The sequence below is a fragment of the Bactrocera oleae genome, chromosome 3 (genome assembly GCF_042242935.1).
Source record: "Bactrocera oleae isolate idBacOlea1 chromosome 3, idBacOlea1, whole genome shotgun sequence".
In the NCBI taxonomy this organism is placed as follows: domain Eukaryota; kingdom Metazoa; phylum Arthropoda; class Insecta; order Diptera; family Tephritidae; genus Bactrocera; species Bactrocera oleae.
This window is the reverse complement of record NC_091537.1, coordinates 73,925,934-73,943,532: the sequence shown is the minus strand read 5'-3', so window position 1 is coordinate 73,943,532 and position 17,599 is coordinate 73,925,934. Positions and strand designations below refer to the sequence as shown.

At 34.8% G+C, this 17,599-nt stretch overlaps 1 protein-coding gene across 4 annotated transcripts in view; it reads right to left on the bottom strand.

Moving 5' to 3' along the window:
* The window catches only part of osp (myosin phosphatase Rho interacting protein outspread), a 134,021-nt gene that overhangs the window by 13,355 nt on the left and 103,067 nt on the right, over positions 1–17,599 (bottom strand). For all 4 annotated transcript variants that reach the window (XM_036376598.2, XM_036376595.2, XM_036376596.2 and 1 more), the window contains one exon: positions 10,991–11,651. In XM_036376598.2, the coding sequence (XP_036232491.2) occupies positions 10,991–11,651 (661 nt within the window). The remainder of the gene's footprint in view (positions 1–10,990; positions 11,652–17,599) is intronic.

The following is a 17,599-nucleotide window of genomic DNA, read 5'->3' as shown; positions in this document are numbered from 1 at the left end:
AAATTAATGAAATGACCAATACTTGGCCTTATAGCTCAAAAAAATTATGAAAAATAGTATTTTGAACATATGATTAGCGCGACTGCGATGAAGATGAACTGTGTATGTCTAGTTTAGTAATTTAAGAGTGTGCTAGACATAAATGTCAACAATATGTGTTTACTTTGGTGTCGATTTGACTGCTACTCATATAGAGAATTTAATAAAGAACATCATATGGATATATATATCGTGCTACAAAAACCAACCGTAATAACTTTATTTCTATGCGAGAAATCGACTTATTGTTTTATTTAATTGGCAGATTATTATTTATATCTTTTAAAAATGAATGCTAGAGGTATCGAAAAGAGGGTTTGAATCAGTGTTCACATCTTGAAGTGAAACGACTATCGTACCAGCAGCGTAAATCTTATTCAACGTAAAATTAATATTCTTACATATGCTCTCTAGTTAATTACTTAAAAACTATTGCTCTGAAATAAAATAATATTTTTTAACTATATTTTTTGCATATGGGACAGGCCTGACTACCCCCAGCCACCCCCCCAGTTAAAGATCGATAATGGCGCTAACATTTTGAATACAATTTGATATGGACATGAAGGGATAATAGCTTAGTGACAAATATAACTAAGAAATATTTGATTTTATCTCAATATATATTATGCAACATTTTACATATAATCTTCAATTAATAAAATAACAAAATCTTAGAATCTTAAAACTATCAGTTATATTTGTTTCATATCATTTCTATTAATACTTAAAATTCGTCATTTGGCATTAAAATACTATTAAACTCTTCCAGATCCGTGTCATCATACAAGTCACAAAGTTTTTTTTTCGTAGATTCTGATGTAGTTTTTCTTTTATACATTAAGGATTTATTCATACGACCATACTCGCTTTGCGATGGTTCATATGTTGTGCAATTAACTTTATTTTTTACTCTTTGTTTGGCTAAAAGAATACCATTAACAGTTGAAACCATCATTTTATTTCGAGTTTTAGTTTTAATTAAATTAATGTGGCTAAATATGCGCTCACTGTCAGCATTCGAATGTGGAAGCGAAATTACATTTAACACAAATTTGGAAACATTTTTAAAGGGTAGAAATAAGATACATTTTTAATGCATCATAATGAAAATTATCGTACAATCTGCGTACGATAATGATATCATATCGTACATCGTACGTAGGTATGAAATTATCGCATATGTCCGATAATTATCGTACGGTTCCGATCACTGGTTTGAATAGAGCAGCGGTAACATTCTTTGCAGTCCGTCATTTCCGTTCAAAGGGGATTCAGACGGAATTATGCTTCTTTGAAGAAAACGGTGTAAGAGGAACTGTCAATGGACACTGTTATTTAAAGATGTTGAATGCGTTTTACCCAGAACTGTGCTGAAGACGTATTCCTTTCATTAGCGTTTGGTTCCAGTAAGATAGAACAACTGAACACATAGCCAGATTAGTTATTGCGGAGCTCCAAAAAACAATTTTGAAACAAGTTATTATCAAGAAATTCCACTTTCCGCTGGCCTCCAAGGTCACCTGACCTGACTGCACCAGACTGTTTATGGAGTTATGTCAAGTGTGTGGCTAAGCATAGAGGTCATTTACGGTTCATAATTTTTAAAAATTATAAATTATATAAAGTAAAATAAAATTTGCTATACAATAAAAAGAAATGTAATGCATTGATTAAGAAAAAATTATTACGATTTGTTTTTGTAGCACGATTCATGCGCCACCCTGTACATAAACAAATTTGTCCATAATTAATAAATACTAATTGTCGAAGTAATTTCCCTAGTTCAATTACGCAACTTCCAAAATTGCATTCGAAAAACGTAAAATTTAAACAATATTGTACCTCAGGGCAGAGTGCTAGAACCAACTCTAAATGCCTTATAAACAGTAGTATTGACATCCATTTTTGCGGATAGCTCTAGTATGCCATGATAATAACTCATGAGAGCGTCAAGGAAGCTAGAGAAGCATTTAGCTTTGGACGAAGAATGGTGTTAGTGTAAGCATTTTCACATTTTCATTTAAACCAAACATGTGTCTGTCCTTTAAATGAATAACACCTTAGTACCACAAGCAAATCATGTAATTTATCTTGGAATTAACTTAGTTGGAAGGCTCAATGCATTTCAATCATTAAATTAGCATTCTAAACTTAACTTTGACAATGAAGTTCTGTTACACAATGCGGTCATAAACTCGATTTGGATGTATTCAATCGTGGGGTACGACCTGTTCCACTAAAAGTGACATAATATAGAGGTTCCAGTCAACAATTTGTAAAGCAATACAAAATTCACCATAGTACATTCATTTTAGATGACAGCAGAAAGTTCATTTACTTATACTCCGGGATCATCATCCAAATTCATTAGGTAATGCTTTTACTGGAATCCCGTAATCAATCCCGCTTAAAAAGAAGAGTCAGTTTTCTAAAGAGCGACGTACTACTAAAATGGGTCAATCGCAACCTTCAGAATGTTTAGTTAATGCCCTTGTTTAACTAATCGCGATATCACGATATTGCTCAACCATTTTCGCGCACGACATGATTATTCTAAGACAAACTTTTTTCATTTTTGACAACTTTTATAAAACAAAGGACAGAAATAGCAATAAACCTCCTTTGCCAAAATTTTATATGTAGTTCTGAGGTTAATTTTCTGGACAAAAATGTTCATTTAATTAAGGGTTTTTAAAATCGATTTATTTTCGATAAATCGATAAATTTTGCACAAATTCTTTGAGCCATTTTTTGGAATAAGCAAACATCAAAGTAGAACCAAAGCACGTCAAAGCAAAACAGTTGTCAAAAATTAGCTAAACATTCAAAATGGCCGACCTTGTCAAAATATGTAAAGTATATGAGTACTAACATAATGCAACAAAACAATCGAAAATCTAATACAAGTATAAATATATAGCCCGCGAAAATTTAAAATTCGCGACACTTTGTGAACAAACCTCGTATTTACTTTTCCATGAAATCTTAATATAATATTCTTCAAATATCATACTATAATGAACTATTGGTTTTTAAGAATAAACTTTAACTGTTGCATTAAAAAATATCTAAAAATTGGTCTTGTTTTACACGGCCTACTCCCCCAGCATGCGTTTTTTATTCTTCTTTATTATAAAACAAAACATTTTTTTATGTCAAAATAGAAGGGCCATTCAGTAATATGATGTTCGCATTCTCAAACTGCGTTCTCGGGATATTATCAATTTATTATCGTTGTGTCCAGCAAATGATTCTGTCAATTGTCTACAATTAGAATAGTAGTAGAGCTTTTTTGTAAATTTTTTTCTCTACTTTCATTTCATAATAAGGAAAAGATGCTTTTTAAAATATCTTCATAGATATATTTACACTCAATGGCGACAGTGTGTTCATAAGCATACCGGTATTTTATGTGCATAGGAATTATCAACTTTACGCCATTAAGACGACGTCCATACTATTACACACCGATCATACTCCATTTATGACAAGTGTACACACATATGTGGGTATGTACAAATGTGCGCTGGAGTCCGCTTATGACTGTAGGCGATTCAATAAGATTTTCATGCGCGGTTGAATTTTAACAGGTCGATGAAGAGAGTTAACAACAAATAAACAGCATACGCACTAAGTGGCTACACAGGCGTCCGCCAAGCGATGGTTAAGCGGCAGACATTGCTGAGTTAACCAGACACAGCCACTGGTGAATGAAAAAATAAAAACTTAACACTACACATATGGTATATAACTGGGATAGTGAGCAGTAACAAAGGATTCGCTAGCCTACATACACATAAACATAGTATTTGGGTTGCGTTGGAAGTGTTACCTGAGGCCCTGAACAATGTGAGGCTGAGGGGTGCCTCTGCTAAAGCGCAACATTTCGACGCATTAATGCAATAAATAAATGCGGATAAATGTTGGCTTTTGTGTTGGTTGAGAAGAACCATACACTATGGATTCCTTAATGCAAGTACTGTACTGTAAAAACGCACATACGCTTAAGGTGATGTTCATCAGACAGCACTAACTCGTGCGCATAAGCGTTGCTTAGTAGACCGAAGGATGCACTGGACCAATAACTGAACACTGGCCACTAAGCGTTGATCCAATACTAGCACTACTCATCAGCAGTATTGCTGACACATAAGCGTTAGTTGTTGTTGTTAGTGGTGGCGTTGTTGCAAATATGTGGTAGTAGTGTTACTGTTGCATACCAGGAGCGCGTAAATGTTATGTTTATCTTGATTGAGCAACGTTTTTATGAGTTGAAAGTGAGTTTGCGGCAGAGATGTCTGGACCGACTCGAGACTGATCGCCTGTTGCTGCTGCAACGCAATTGTAGTTGGTGTAAGAACGGTGTTTTGCCAGGCGTTCTTGTTGCCAATATTCGAGTTGTGTTTCTGTTTTTGTACTTTTGCATTATGCTCATCATCATGCTGATCATCATTTTAGGGTGGTGCCGCTGCAACAGCAACGGCAGCACAATACGCAGCAACAGTCGCGTTGTCGATATGCGGTGCGTGTGTTGGAAAAGGTTCAAGGTTATTGTGTTAAATGAGGGGTATGCATTTAATTGGTGTGTCGGTAAAAGACTATGACAGCGTCGGAATTTATGATGCTTGTGATATTTTTACGCCACACCACACCAAACAACTACTCCACTTAATTTTATAACCAGCTCAGCTCAACACAGCTGAGCAGCAGCAGCAGCAGCGGCAGCATCGTTATCGGCATCAGCTCACAGCTAAGCAGTGCCAACATAGTGTCCTTTGCTGCAGCAACACACACGCCGGCTTGGTTAAATATCTGCTTAAATAGTTGTAAGCAGTTTACAAATATTGTAATGCAACACATATACACATATATATTTATATATGAACCATACATCTATATATATGAATTATATACATACGAGTATCTGCCTACATTGTACTGTTTCACGCGAAATCGTTTGCGCATAACCAGGCGTAAAGTTGCATTAAAAGCACATAAGCGTAAACATATGTATGCATGAGTGGCAGCATGGTAGACCACTCATAAGGTGCCAACTGTAATTAAGTTGATAACCATACGCATTTTAAGAACCATAATAAAATGTAGTTTATATAGCTAATAGCTGATAATATGCGTAAAGGCATGAGAAAATTGCAAGTTCTCCTTTCGCTTTTGTTGCTATAATGATGATGTGTTTTCCTACGCACAGCATAAGCACATATGCATACATATTTGCAACATGTGCGTCATTTTATGCGTTCTGACTAAAATACTTAGTACGAGTATGATGCTGGTACTTAAACTGTGTGATACTACTTTGTTGCTAATAACTGTCTTTTAAACAATTATATGTATCCTTGAGCTTATGCAAAAAGTTTCAGTCGAACTTAAACTGAGTCACAAACTATTTTTGTAACATTTTCCAAAACGAACTTAAAAAGTGAAGACGATTCACTGGCAACTGATGAAAATTGCATTCATACACTGTGCTTTGCAGTTTATTTGATGCTAGAAATCATTATGCTTGCATACATTTTTAATTAGTTGCCAAGAAAAATTCTAACACGAAATATAAAAAACAATAAAAATACTGAAAAATTTTCTTATTTGGGTGACAAGAAACTTAGTTCGTATCCGTCTGCGGGTTTTAGGGTAATGGAAAAATAACAATATCGGTTGATGAATCGATTATGGTTTTTGGAAGAGAACCTGAGCACCTTTTGGTGACTATTGGGACACCAAGGTGCCAGGAAAACGGCCACCACGGAGGATAACATGATAAAAGTTTACGATCTCGTATTGTGGACCTCCGAACCGCGTGGGCCATATCCGTCTTGAAATAGTGGACATATGTGTAATCTGAAAGAGTTTCTGCGTAGTTTTGTTTCGTGAACGGCAATGCAACAGGGAACAAAGAACAGTCGAATCAAAGGACTTATTTTAGCGAACCTGCTTCGAAGTATGCAAAAAGAGTTCTACTCATGAGTTGGTGTTACACAGCGGTGGTTAAGCCAATCTTGCTTTACGGTGCTTTGGTGTAGTGGAGCGCTGCCAGCGAAACCTCATACAGGAAACCATTGGAGCGAATACAGCAGCTCGCTGTTCTCTTCATAACGCAAGCGCTTAGGACTAACAATTGTACAAGAAAAGTTACTCAACATAGCTCGATAAGCAGCGGATCGGTGGTTCGACAGACACTCTCATGCTTGATCCGGAAGAGAACATTTTAAGCCACATTAAAAGAGGATGGAAAGCGTAGAAGCATGCGACCCGGAATTTGCCAGGATTTTCCAGGGAGACATCTTTGCGGTCATGAAAGCTGCTGAGATAGTTAACAACGGAGGAAATAATAAAAAAAAAAACAACAATATATATAACGATGACCAAGCGGCAATTAAGGCAATAATCCCACGGCGCATTACGTCGGAGAATGTCATCAGAAGCCACCGGACGAGCATTTAAACTTCGCAAAAAGCGTCGACGTCCTGTATAATGAATACTTTAGCTCATATTTAACTGAACCCCCATCTGTACGCCTGTGATCAGACAAATATCTCGAATCCGAATGCCAAACTAGTCCCTTTACTATGTTCTATAAATCTTTAGCTATGTAATTATTTTAATTTGTGATAACTCGTTAGACACTATACTTCTTTGTTCAAATAAAATAAAAAATCTAGCACTAAACTTATAGAAATTACTTTTTAACTTAACCGAAATTCAAACAAACGAAATGCTAACATGCTGTCAGTTTAGAGGTCCGGAAGCTTATGAAAATACTTATAGAAAAATTATTTGAGTTTAAGTTGCTGAAAATTCGGACATGACAATTAAGATGCAAAGCGAAATGAAAATACTTAACCTCTGTAAGAGAACCATCATGCCCATGTAATTGTCCAGCACTAAAAAGTTTTGAATTATTCCTATAAGCTATCAGGTTAGATGTATAATCTTTATTTTTCAATTGACCTCAGAAGTTCCAATATATAAATGCTCATACTTAAGTATAACTGCATGTGTAATGCTACGAAATCATGTACATATGTGTGGATACAAAACTGATTACCCTCGTATGTTATAATACTTTACTATATTTGGACTTGCTTCAATTGAACCCGCCAATGCACGATCAATGAATAATTTTACGCTTTTTCATTTGTTTAATTTCTTTTCGCATTTTATTATTTATTGATTTAATCAAGCGCAACGATTCGTGCAAAAGCGCTGCAAACAGGCACTTATATTTATGTAGTTGTATGTATGTATGTGCACACGTGTGTATTAACTTTGAGTGCCAGCTTGTGCGGCAGGACTTGACATGCTGTACCAACCGCTTCGACGATCAACCCACGGCCGGCGGCAGCTATAAGGTAAACCAGTGAACGGCTGAAAGCGTTGCAATTTTAAAATCGCTACGAAATACTTGTGTGCCGCGGCGTGCAAGTATTCGATAGCTTAAAAAATGTACAGCCATATTTAATGCAACATTTCTTTTATTAATGGCTGACAATTAGTTTATGTCAAATGCGGAACACATGTAGTACATACATACATGCATGCATATGTGTGGAGTGTGCTTAAAGGGAATATATATTTATATATTATATAAGCATTTACGACAGAGCGGTACCTACAAAGCTGTGTAGATTCCGGCGCAGGCATATGGTATAATGCATGTACATAATTCCAGAGTAGGAACATATGGCTCTAGATATATACGAATACATAAATTAATTTAAGGCCAAAAGTACTGGTTTACTCGCTCCCTTGTGCATTAAGCTTATGTGTACCTCGATTGATTTGCATGTCAATTTTTAGTTCAACAACATCAATTTCAATGGAAAGAATGCATGTATTCGTAATTTCATTGATGTTTCCAGCGAAAATCGGCTGTTGCATAAATTAATCAGACGTATTTGGGAAAGATTTATAGGTAAAGTGGGGTTTTTAATGTTGCGGAAGTTGTTGGAGCAAAAGAAAAATAAGGTACAATAACATCGCTAGCTAAACAGTTTAGTCACCCTATAATACGAGTATGTTGGCTAATAACTTCACTTTACTAATCGTATCGAGCTGTATGTACTTTTATCCTACTGATAAAGATGACGGGACTAATTGGTTTCTGGTATTTTTCGGTTACTAATTCAAGATTAGTTAGCGTTATGTGCAGCGCATGTATATGCACATGGTAAAAATGCTGCAACTATTTGACCGATTTGAACCAAATTTGTGTTGTAACATTTGCTTTACAACTTTATATTACAGTTTGAAAATGTGCTGAGCCGGACCGCAGACCACGCCTTTTTTGTATATATTGCGATTTTGAATATAAAACAAGAAACGACCGCACCGAAGCTATAATACCCTTCGCAGGTGCATTTTTTATTCGAGTACATGAAGAAATTTATATCGATTTTGATCCGTCAGTTTGAATGGCAGCTAAATCTTATAGTGGTTCGAACAGTTTTTTCGAAGAATATAGCGTTGTCTTGTACCGAACATTTTTTACTTTTGCAACTTGCAAAGGTCAAAGCCAGCTAAATACCTTCAGGTGTTGGCAATATAACAAAATGTAGTGAAAGAGTTCAACTTCATTTTTCGACGAAATCGTGAAGGGATTACAACCAAATTTGGTTACATACTAACTTATTTTGAAGGTAGTCACTAGTTTTCTTACTAAATTTTACTTCTACTCAGCGAATATTATACCTAAACCTTCCTCAAATGAGATATACATATGCGATTTAAATTCAATCGAAAAGGCTAAATTTGATATATTGAGTTGATTTCAACCAAAGGATCGAATCTCATTATATTAGGGATGAAAGGTTTAGACCACGACACAATTAACTTATATTGAGCGCCAAACCATTAATATAAATTTATAACTTTTAAAAAGACGCGTGCGTTTAATTTCATTAACATATCACACATTCCGACCAACATAAACGGTTAAAAGTCAGGTGGTAAGTCGCAAATCATTATATATGATATATTTGCGGCAGAGAAATGAAATGGCTGATTGCATTAATTTTTCAGATTGTTGAGGTATACTTGATTATTTTCCAGAAATTTTATAAATATATAAATGTAAGCAAACATATAGATACATTGAGTAATATTAGCCGGATGTTTCAAAATCCTGAATATCAGTTATATGGCGGCTAAGGCAAATTTTCGTCCGATTTTATCTCCTAACTCCCACGTCGTTCGATATACTTGTATGTAGTATTAAGGGCATATGCGGGCTAAGGGAAGTATTGACCCGATTCAAAAAATTTTGACACAAAGAAATATTTTTATCAAGGAAACATGTTCTCCTTATTTAAATAACATATCTCTGAGATTGAACGATATTTTTGGCAAAAAGTCACCATATGCACTGTGGTCCACATATTCGGTATGTGGGGGACTTGAACAATTATGGTCCAATTTTCACTATTTTTAGACCCGAGATGGTATACCACCATAAAGGCACTATTTGTGCAAAGTTTTGTCCGAATACATTCATTGGTACTTTATTTGTATACTGGAAAATGAAAGGATCATATGGAATTTAAAACACGAAAAAACGTTAACTTCGGTTGCATCGAAGCTATAACACCCTTCACAATCGTTCAATTTGTATGGCAGAATACATTGTTGCCTTAAACAATAACTCGGGCCTAATTTCTGGAAGATACCTCGTCAAATAAAAGAGTTTTCCATACAAGCACCTGATTCCTATTTCAGTTAATATGCTAAAGTCATCCGATCTATACAGTTTCTTCGGAGATTGCATCATTACTTTAAATAGTAATCCATGCCTCTGAAGATACCTCGTCGAATAAAAAAGTTTCCCATACAAGTACTTTATTCCGAGTGTTCAGTTTGTATGGCAGCTATATGCTATAGTGGTCTGATATCGGCCGTTCCGACTAATGAGTTCTTAGTGAGGAAAGGACAGGTGCAAAATTTCAAATCGATAGTTTAAAAACTGAGGGACTAGTTCGTATACCTACATACAGACAGACATGGCTAAATCGACACAGCTCGTAACTTTGGTCACTCTTATATATATTTTGTTAAAACGTAGCACAGATAGTATTTCTGTAATTTTTTCATCTCTCATCGAAAAATGATCGAAATCAATCCATATCCTTTCCAAGCCCCACATAACCAGTGTGAGAATCTCCATGATAACAGCTGATTTTATTTCGAAAATATTGGTAAATTTATGAGGTATTATAATGCAATGGAGTGTAAATGTTTTCCTAACTACAGTGAACCTTGGTGTTTAAAATTGAAAAAGTCGGTCACGGTCAAGAGCTATATCGGGTATTATGTAAAATATCGGAACAGTATTATGTGAACGTATTAAAGATGTTATTTTCGATATTATGTGGTTTTGTGTAAAAAAACTAATTATAAACCTTACTGGGAACAACTTCCCATTTTAGAAAATTATCATTAACGGGGTTGCAATGTCGTTGGCTGTTGTATTGTTTCCGGAATATGTTAATAAAATTAAGATAAATAATTTTCAGAAAAAGTAGGGATCGAAATGCTGAAAAGTTTCTTAATGACAATCATGAAAAGTGCGCGTCCACGTCACATTTCATATCATTTCTGATGTCAATTGTAGACCTTCATAAAAATCGCTCTCAACCAGAGCCATTTAAATGTTGGCTTCTGACACTGAGAACAAGAATCTAATCAGAAAATTTACTTCTAAAGCAGCCGCAGTTCCAAGAGATTTGAATTCGACTGAATTTTTTCTAGATTATGGTCTACAAATTATGACTACCACTCTATTAAAATTTTCGTATGAATTTTATGGTATAAAATTATGAATTTTAAACGATTTAAGAGCGTACGACCTGTGTATAGGTATGTTGTATAGCAAAACGGTGGGGAGGATAATATCATACATATAACTGCATAAATATATGTTTATTAAGTAACCTACCTTTGCTGTTACTATCTTTAATATCACCATGAATTTTGTCATCTAGCAACGATTCCTTTTTGCCGCTGTCTATTTCGTCAGCGACATTCACACCAACATGCTCGTCTTCTTCTTCTTCTTCATCTTCGCCGGTCTCAACACCATCATCTTCGTCATCATCATCATCATCGTCTTCCTCATCGTCCTCATCGTCAGCAACATTGCGATAGTCACTGGTGCGCTTCGTCGACGACGCCGTTGTTGCTGTTGTCGTCACGGCATTAGCATTACGCTGCGTAACATTATTGCCGCCACTGCCAATTAGCACGCTGGTCGATTGCACGGACGTCAATGCATCCTTGTGGTATGAATTATGACGATTGCGTGTTGGTACGCCTGCAGCAGCAGCATTATATGCGTCTGTATTCATTTGCTGCAAAATCGTTGTAGTCGCTTGACCGCCTGGAAATGTGGCATTACGTTTGTGGCGTCCTTTAGATTTCGGGAATGCGGCCAGTATATTGAGCCACCATTTGGATTCCTCTGGGCATGTGCCCTTTACGAATGTGACCCGATCGGGGGCGGTGATGGCAATCGAATTGGTATGGCCCGTCACATCCTCTGCCATGGCGACTTCGAGCACTTTAGTCATATCGATGCAGGCTTGTGGCACTGTTTCAGGCTGTGTAGAATAAATTAAAAGAAGCAAGAATGAGTGACCATTAGTGAAATCACAAATACACATGCATGTATATTTAATATAGATTAGTTTATTCAATGCATTCTATAGGGTTAAGTTATAGCTTAAAGCAAAATATAAGTTATGAGACTATTCTATTTCTCGGGTTCAAGAGAAAATCAGTTATATTCCGTTTGCTATTGACTACAAATTTTGTCTTTTTGACATGCCTTTCTTCACTTTATCGAATATGACCAAAGTTACAATAAATCTCATTGCTAATTTCATCCTTAAGATTAATGGATACATTTGCTTTTACAGTAACCCTAAAAAAAAGAGAGTCAGAAAGCTTAAGTCCAGTTATCGGGATGAACAGTAAACTTGATCATCATCGTTCTATTATTAATTGTTTGTCTACATTTTTACTTTTCGTATTAGAAATGTAGAGTTTGGCTATTTAAAACGTGATGCCAATGGATCTTCAGTCTTTGAAGATGGAATTTTATGTGACCATTTGCGAATATGTTAGAATACAAATACTTCAACTTCATACAAGAAGATTAAAATAGTTTTTTGGCGAAAGGAACGAGAATTTCTATGAGAGTGCCAATATAAGCTTACCTTTAAATCTTCCGATTTTTTTCGGAAAAATCGAATTTATCATTGAATAGGATTTTGAAGAAACTTTACCTTTTTATCTTTCAATGACTTGGACTAAAAATTAAACACAATTAGATACTGGAATTAATAACTATTTAATAATTAGGTTACCCATATATGTTTTTTTTTGGTTTTTAGAAAATAACACCTTCCTCACCTCGAAATCATTGTCAGTAGTTATTAGAAATCAAAAGAATAAAATTTAACTACTTAAGTGAGACCATTAACTGCACAAATACCTACAAGTTTATATTTGGATATTTTCTGTTATTTTCTAATGACCTTTCCCTTTTTCGCCGCATGCACAATAAACTAATCGAGCGACAGCCGACTGAACTGCTAGTTAATATGAATTTATATGGCACGTTCAATATTATGCTGCACTTTCTTACAACGACAATTTGGTAGCGAATGTGTAATTTGTGGTAATGGGTCCTTGCCTTTGGCACATATGAGTCGGCATAGAAAATATCGAAAATAAACTTTCGTTTGTGTTTGATGGCCTTCATAGTGGGTTTAGACTTGCCACATAGGAGGAAATTTAAAGGAAACTCAAATTAAAGTGAAATATAAAGTAAATTTGCCTAAATGAAATCATAATTTAATAAAAAATACGAACAACGTAGCATAAATACTGTGTATTATATTATATATGTTCGAATATAGGATTTATGCCAAATACCGCAGATTTTTAGTAGCAGTGGCAACTTGGTTAACATAACCAGTCATACTGAACGACCCTACGGCTGTCAATAAGCAAAAAAAAGTTTAGTAACCCGCCGACAGGCAGCCCAGTTAGCAAGGCCAACAGTCAACAAACAGCGGGCAACACTCACTTGCTGCACCACACACACATGCACATACAAACAAAATTATCTACATATGTATAACATACAACTGTTGCACGCAAACTTTGACAGGTGCTGCAGTGGGGTGCCAATTAGTATATAATTTCATAGTACTCAATGTTGTTACTATAGTTGTTGTGCATTTATAGGTTGAATAGATTTTTGCTATGCTGAATTTGGGTAAGCCACACTCTAGAAAACAAAGTGATGCCCAAAAGAGTGATCGAAGAGAGTCGAAGAATGTAGTGTTGGTGGCAAAAAAGAAACAAAATCAAAAAAAAAAACACACACAACAGCGCCACCAGCGCATGGTAATAAAATTGGTGGTTCGAATTGGAAATGGTTTCATAGAAAGTGGCTTTTAGGTGTTGAATTTTTCTTTTCTTTTTTCTCATTCATGTACTTTCGTAGCTTTTGAACGAGCAAGCGCAACTTGAAAGGGCCCTGAAGCCAATGCACACTTGTTTGTGTATGTATGTATTATACCTATGTAAGTATAGGATGAGTAATAAAGCAATATTTATTGGTAATGTGTTGTGAAAATTAAATTTCGACAAAAATTATTATTTTTCCAGTTATTTTTTTAATACTTGATTTGAAGCAATTCTTGTGCTGTGACAAGCAAATAAAATAAGGGAAAGCGGCAAATAAAGTATTTTGTTTATTACAATTAGCTTTTATGATTAATGGAGTGTGCTAATTTCGTTATTCGTTTTACTTAAATAATATTTGAATAAATTTTATGCATTAATTTAAAAGTGTAAAAATAAAGAAGTACATACGAGTATACTACATTTTTACGAAATTGCTAAAATTAATTACTTTTTAAGAGTTCTTTGAGTTGTTAATAAGAGTTGTGCCTTAATTAATATTCACAATAATTTTTAATTATCTTTTACAGAATAAGATATTTGCGCACAAAACCAAAAAATTGGTTATTTGAATTATTAAAATAAATTTAGAAGTTACGCGAAAAAGATGTTAATACATGAGTTGTAGATCTTTTCAGTACCTACAACTTTCTATTATAACTTTTTTCTATATAACTCATAGTTTTGCCGCAAATCGAGTTAAGCCGTTTTTAGTTCTTAAAAATTCAACCACGCCCCTGTCTTTCCTCTCCCAGACCTCAGATCGCCCAATAATTATTTTTATACTCTCGCAACTTGTTGCTACAGAGTATAATAGTTTTGTTCACCTAACGGTTGTTTGTATCACCTAAAACTAATCTAGATAGATATAGGGTTATACATATATAAATGATCAGGATGAAGAGATTAGTTGAAATCCGGGTGACTGTCTGTCCGTCCGTCTGTGCAAGCTGTAACTTGAGTAAAAATTGAGATATCTTTATGAAACTTGGTACACATGTTTCTTGGCACACAAGGAGGTCTGACATTGCATATAGACGTAATCGGGCCATTGCCCACGCCCACAAAACGCCGTTTATCGAAAACCTATACAGTACCATAACTATGTTCCACAGTAAGATATAAGACTGTTGGTACAACGAGTCACAATAAGGAGTTTGTGGTATTAAAGGTTTGAAGAAGTGAGTGTGGACCTAACCCCTAGTAAGTTTAATGTACATATTTTCAAACCCATTTAATCTATAACAACCAAATTCGCTCTAGGGATTCCTACCAACCCTGTAAAAATAGCTAAATTCGAATTATAGCCCCGCCCACTTCCCATATAACGGCTTTGTTAAAAACTACTAAAAGTGTGAAAAATCTTTAAATAAATGCACTTGAAGCACTAAATTTTACACCCGAATGGCACGAGAGAGCCTTACAGAAGCTGGTGTCAAATTTGGAGAACGGGCGTGGCACCGCCCGCATGTAGGTGAAAACTCATATCTCGGGACCAACTCGACCGATTTCAACCTAATTTTGTAGGTAATATTATCCTGACATTCCTACATTAGAGTGAGAAATTGGGCGAGATCAGGCAAAAACCACGCCTATTTCCCATATAACACCCAATATGTGGACCCCAGTGCCGTTTTATCAAAAATATCGGTCAAACTGTGAGATATATTATAGAAATTTGGAGATAATTATTTTCTAATAATAATATGACTGTATGGGTCAAAAATGGGTTGAATCGGATCAATAATTGCTTTAGCTTCCATAAAAGTATATCTCATAGAACGATTTTCGAACTTCCGGCTGACTTTATACCACACATATCGGTAAGTTTATCGTAATATAATTTAGAAAGAGTGTTTTTCTAATAACGGTACATCGTTGTACTTAAAATGGATAAAATCGATACAAAGATTTTCAAACATCTAGTTGACTTTTCTCATTTTACACATATTGGTAAAACTTATATTTTTCTGGTAATACTTTTTTGTAATGTCAAAAATATATAAAATCGAGCCAAACTACCCCTATTTGCCATATACTTGATATACACTTTCAAACTTGCAGTTGAACTTATACCATATAGATCGGTCAATACGTAAGATATCTTAGCAAAATTTACTGAACGTATAATATAATGTATATAAGTATAATATTTTACATTCTATATATAATATTGTACCTCAATTCCCATACACTACATAAAGTGATTTTCGTTATTCTAATAAACCCTATGCCGAATATGTCGGTCAGTTTATGAGTAATATACTCGTCAAATTTCTTGAAAATATATTTTCGAGTATACCTGAGTAGCGTCAAAAGTTCGCGTAATCAACTCAGCTTTTTCTGCCCCCAATAATCACCGTACAATTTTCGTCTTCCCACCTGTCTTTAATCCGTTTAGGTTGGTCAAAATGTGTGATATTTTAGTGAAATTAAAGGGACAAACTATTTCGAAAACTATTCAGACACTGGTTGAAGTTTTTCACTTCATCTCAATATATTAAATTTAGACTCGATTGTGTAATTCGATTAATTTAATTTTCGCTGAGGGGAAGTACAACTGAGAAGAAAACAGACAGAGCAAACGATGGCCAAGCCTGGAGTGACAGTCGGGTAAAACTTGGGGAAATTTTCGGTTACCGAATCTCATTAAAAGTGAACTTTTCAGTTGAACCGTATGGTACGAAATTCTCTTTAAATAAAGTCTGAGAAAAAATACCAAATTATTGACAATTTCATTCACATTTCGAAACTTTCTTTGTAATACTTTAACTATATAATTAATATATTCTAAAAAAAAACCACATAATTTATTATAAACTTTTGTATTATTTACTTAATTTAAACTAGTTATTGTAGCAACAAGCGTTTAGTTGATTAGTGGAATGCGCCAACTGGGCGAACATCTGAAATGTATCATTTGAATTATAGCGCCAATTACGAGTATCAAGTCGATGATACATGCATAAACATAATCAAACTGGAGCATAAATTATGCATGTCGCGTAAATTAAAAACGATTAAAAGTACGAACAGACTAAAAAGGTGTAGCGAAAGAGGCTGGACAAAAGGGCAAATTTTCTCCAGCTCAGCTACCGCATATAAAATGAAGACAGCAATGAAACATCAAAGTGATCAGGAAAAGTACTAGTTTACGACTAAGCTTTCCTAACTTAATTAGGACTAGTCAGAAAATTGTCAAAATTATACAGTTTTATGTAAAGTTGGTTTAGAAAGAGATTATAACTAAGTTTGATAATTATTATTTTTACAATAAAATACAAGGAACCTGAATGCATTAAAAATTATACTCGTTTGTGAAAATAAAAAAAATATAACTCATGTTTTTACTCTGAACTAGTGTGAAACTAGTATATGTTCGGCTTACAACTTTTCTTAAAGATAGATAAAAGATAAAGTTGCACATACGAAAAGACGTTAACCAGCTGTGGTTCTTTTAGATACTAGTTGCCAAATAGTTTTTGACTAGTTGTTTTGACTACAGGAATAGCACGTGCCTGCGCCTGTGTGTGCGTTTGCTTAGGTTATTTGTATGTATGCTTCAAATGCCTATGGAAAGCCTACTGGAGTTGTTAAAAAAAAAAAAATAATAATATATTGCAAATCATAAATAATGAAATAAAAGCCATTAAAACATAAATGTTGGCAACTCGCCAGACGATGCAAACTGGTTGTTTAATACACATACAATCTTCAGACTTCAGACAAAAAAGTTAAGCGCAGGTAACTACTATTAAAGTTAAATTTGCATTTTTGACCGGTATTTGTAGCGAGCGCTCGGTCCTAAGATATTCGGTGGCCAGTGAATTTCTTACACATATATTCTAGTATGTGTTAGTAAATATGTGGTTAGACTTGATGGCTCTTGTCTGGTCAAAGATATGTTTAGTGTATAACTATTATGTAATTATTGTTTACACAAGCATGTAGATATCGTTGAAAAGTGGGCGCGACAGTTTCAACAGTTCTCCACCGTGAATGGCAAGCATTTATAGATTGTTTTAATATTTATTGAACTTGCAGTAGTGAGAATAAATTTATAGTGCAAATA